Source organism: Myotis davidii, unplaced genomic scaffold (genome assembly GCF_000327345.1).
Source record: "Myotis davidii unplaced genomic scaffold, ASM32734v1 scaffold609, whole genome shotgun sequence".
Classification (NCBI taxonomy): domain Eukaryota; kingdom Metazoa; phylum Chordata; class Mammalia; order Chiroptera; family Vespertilionidae; genus Myotis; species Myotis davidii.
The window spans coordinates 575012-576530 of record NW_006300164.1 but is presented as its reverse complement, the minus strand read 5'-3'; the positions used below and the strand labels follow the sequence as shown (position 1 = coordinate 576530).

Genomic DNA, 1519 nt, shown 5'->3' with positions numbered 1-1519 from the left:
CATGTCTCTCTGGGCCCAGGCGGGGGGAGGGCAGGGGGCCCCCAAAGGCCTGTCTCCTAGGCCTGGAGCCTTCCGGGTAGGGTGGTCTGGGGTCCCCAAACGTTTTGGCGGGCACTTGTTAATATTAAAAACACAACTGACTTTGTTCAATTTAATTGTATATACAGTGGTTGTGTTTAGAAGAATCATAGAAGTGGGCATTTAGAATCTCAAAACAAAAGTTCATACAGCAGAAGACTTTAAACATGTCCTAAGTCCTCCGGGCGCTGAGGAGGTCGTGCGTGGGTTCCAGGGCCGCCTGGGCAGAATGTCACGATGGACGAGGGGGGCACACCCCTGCTCCCCGACTGCCTGGTCTACCAGATCTTCCTGAGCCTGGGCCCCGCGGACGTGCTGGCTGCCGGGCTGGTGTGCCGCCAGTGGCAGGCTGTGTCCCGAGACGAGTTCCTCTGGAGGGAGCAGTTCTACCGCTACTACCAGGTGGCCCGCGATGTGCCCCGACACCCAGGTGAGCCCCCGCGTGCCCGCGGCCACCAGGACGGGTGGGTGGGGCCAGGTCCCCCACGGCTGCCACCCACGTCCACAGTCCGGCACCTGCCGCCCAGGTCCTCACACGGGCCCCTGGGCCGGGCCTGGGAGTGCAGGCTTGGCAAGGCCGGGTGGTCAGGCCGCCCCAATGTTGGGGTGGTGACTAGCGAGCTCCAGGGGCAGGGCTGGCCCCACCATCAGGCCCCAGCAGTGACCCCCCCATCACCCCCCACACTCACAGCGGCCTCATCCTGGTACGAGGAGTTCCGGCGGCTCTATGACACGGTGCCCTGCGTGGAGGTGCAGACGCTCCGGGAGCACACGGACCAGGTCCTGCACCTCAGCTTCTCCCACTCGGGCTACCAGTTTGCGTCCTGCTCCAAAGACTGCACCGTGAAGGTGAGGGCCGCCCAGGGCTGGGGCTGGGGCAGGCCCCGCCTCGACACGGAGGCGAGGGCCAGCCGTGGGTGCGAGTGCCAGGCGGCCTCATCCCCATGGAAAGGGCACGTCAGGACCAGCCAGGCCCAGAGGCTGGACTGGAGAGGCCAGAGCTGCCAACAGGGAGGAGGGTCCTGCTGGAAGCCTGCTGCTCCAGACCTGAGCCAGGGCACTCGCCCTGGGCTGGGCTGACGCCAGGAGCAGGAGCCCCCGGCGGTGGTTCCTGGGCACCTGCGTGGGCCGAACGGCCAGGGCTCGCAGCGTGTCCCGTGCCTGACCCTCCGCGCCCCCACAGATCTGGAACAACGACCTGACCATCTCGCTGCTGCACAGCGCGGACATGCGGCCCTACAACTGGAGCTACACGCAGTTCTCCCAGTTCAACCAGGACGACTCGCTGCTGCTCGCCTCGGGGGTGTTCCTGGGGCCCCACAATTCCTCCTCCGGGGAGATTGCGGTCATCAGCCTAGGTGAGCGTGGGCCTGGGGCGACTGGCCCAGCCCCCTGCCCGCCCCCCTTCTTCCCACTGCCCACCGCCTTCCCGTAGCCCCGC

The 1519-nt window shown here is 66.2% G+C and overlaps 1 protein-coding gene across 1 annotated transcript in view; it reads left to right on the top strand.

The window, feature by feature from the left end:
• The window catches only part of FBXW5 (F-box and WD repeat domain containing 5), a 3950-nt gene that overhangs the window by 814 nt on the left and 1617 nt on the right, over positions 1 to 1519 (top strand). The window contains exons 2-4 of the mRNA XM_015572333.1: positions 293 to 508; positions 770 to 927; positions 1262 to 1509. Of these exons, the coding sequence (XP_015427819.1) occupies positions 316 to 508; positions 770 to 927; positions 1262 to 1509 (599 nt within the window). The 5' untranslated portion in view covers positions 293 to 315. The remainder of the gene's footprint in view (positions 1 to 292; positions 509 to 769; positions 928 to 1261; positions 1510 to 1519) is intronic.